Below are 432 nucleotides of genomic sequence, written 5' to 3'. Positions count from 1 at the left end.
AGGGAAGAGGAGGGCGGACGCCGTTGGGAGGGCACCCAAAGAGGTCAAAACCAAAATTCCCACCACAAAAAATTGCATGGAGGGCAACGTCTCCCCCTCCGGCTCCGGTTCCGGGGCGGGCGGTTGAGGGATCGGGAGCTGCTCGGGTCGGACGGGTCCCGTCACATCCAACTCTTCATCTTCCTCATCATCGGTGATCTTGATGTCCAAGTCTTCCGTGTATTTCTTGCGTTTCACTTGCCGATTCGACCGTCGTTTCTGGAAGAGGAAAGGGAAGAGGAAGTCGCCCCGCCCCCACCATGCGCCAAAACAGCGTGGGAACCCCCCCTCCCCCCCTCGGTGGTGGTGGCATCTCCGTACCTGGACGCTGGTTTCTTCTTCCTCCCGCGGCGACTGGGCCGGCATCACCTCGGCGTCCGCGTTGTCAGAAGA

At 60.9% G+C, this 432-nt stretch overlaps 1 protein-coding gene across 1 annotated transcript in view; it reads right to left on the bottom strand.

Annotated features, from left to right (window-relative positions):
- Positions 1 to 429, bottom strand: part of CHD8 (chromodomain helicase DNA binding protein 8) — a gene marked incomplete at its 5' end in the record, with an annotated part of 11,889 nt that extends 11,460 nt beyond the window's left edge. Inside the window, 2 exons of the mRNA XM_035893228.1 lie at positions 17 to 258; positions 361 to 429. Of these exons, the coding sequence (XP_035749121.1) occupies positions 17 to 258; positions 361 to 429 (311 nt within the window). The remainder of the gene's footprint in view (positions 1 to 16; positions 259 to 360) is intronic.
- Positions 430 to 432: the final 3 nt, after the last annotated feature.

Source organism: Egretta garzetta, unplaced genomic scaffold (assembly GCF_000687185.1).
Source record: "Egretta garzetta isolate BGI_Z169 unplaced genomic scaffold, ASM68718v1 scaffold1164, whole genome shotgun sequence".
Lineage (NCBI taxonomy): Eukaryota > Metazoa > Chordata > Aves > Pelecaniformes > Ardeidae > Egretta > Egretta garzetta.
This window is presented reverse-complemented; position numbering and strand designations above follow the sequence as displayed.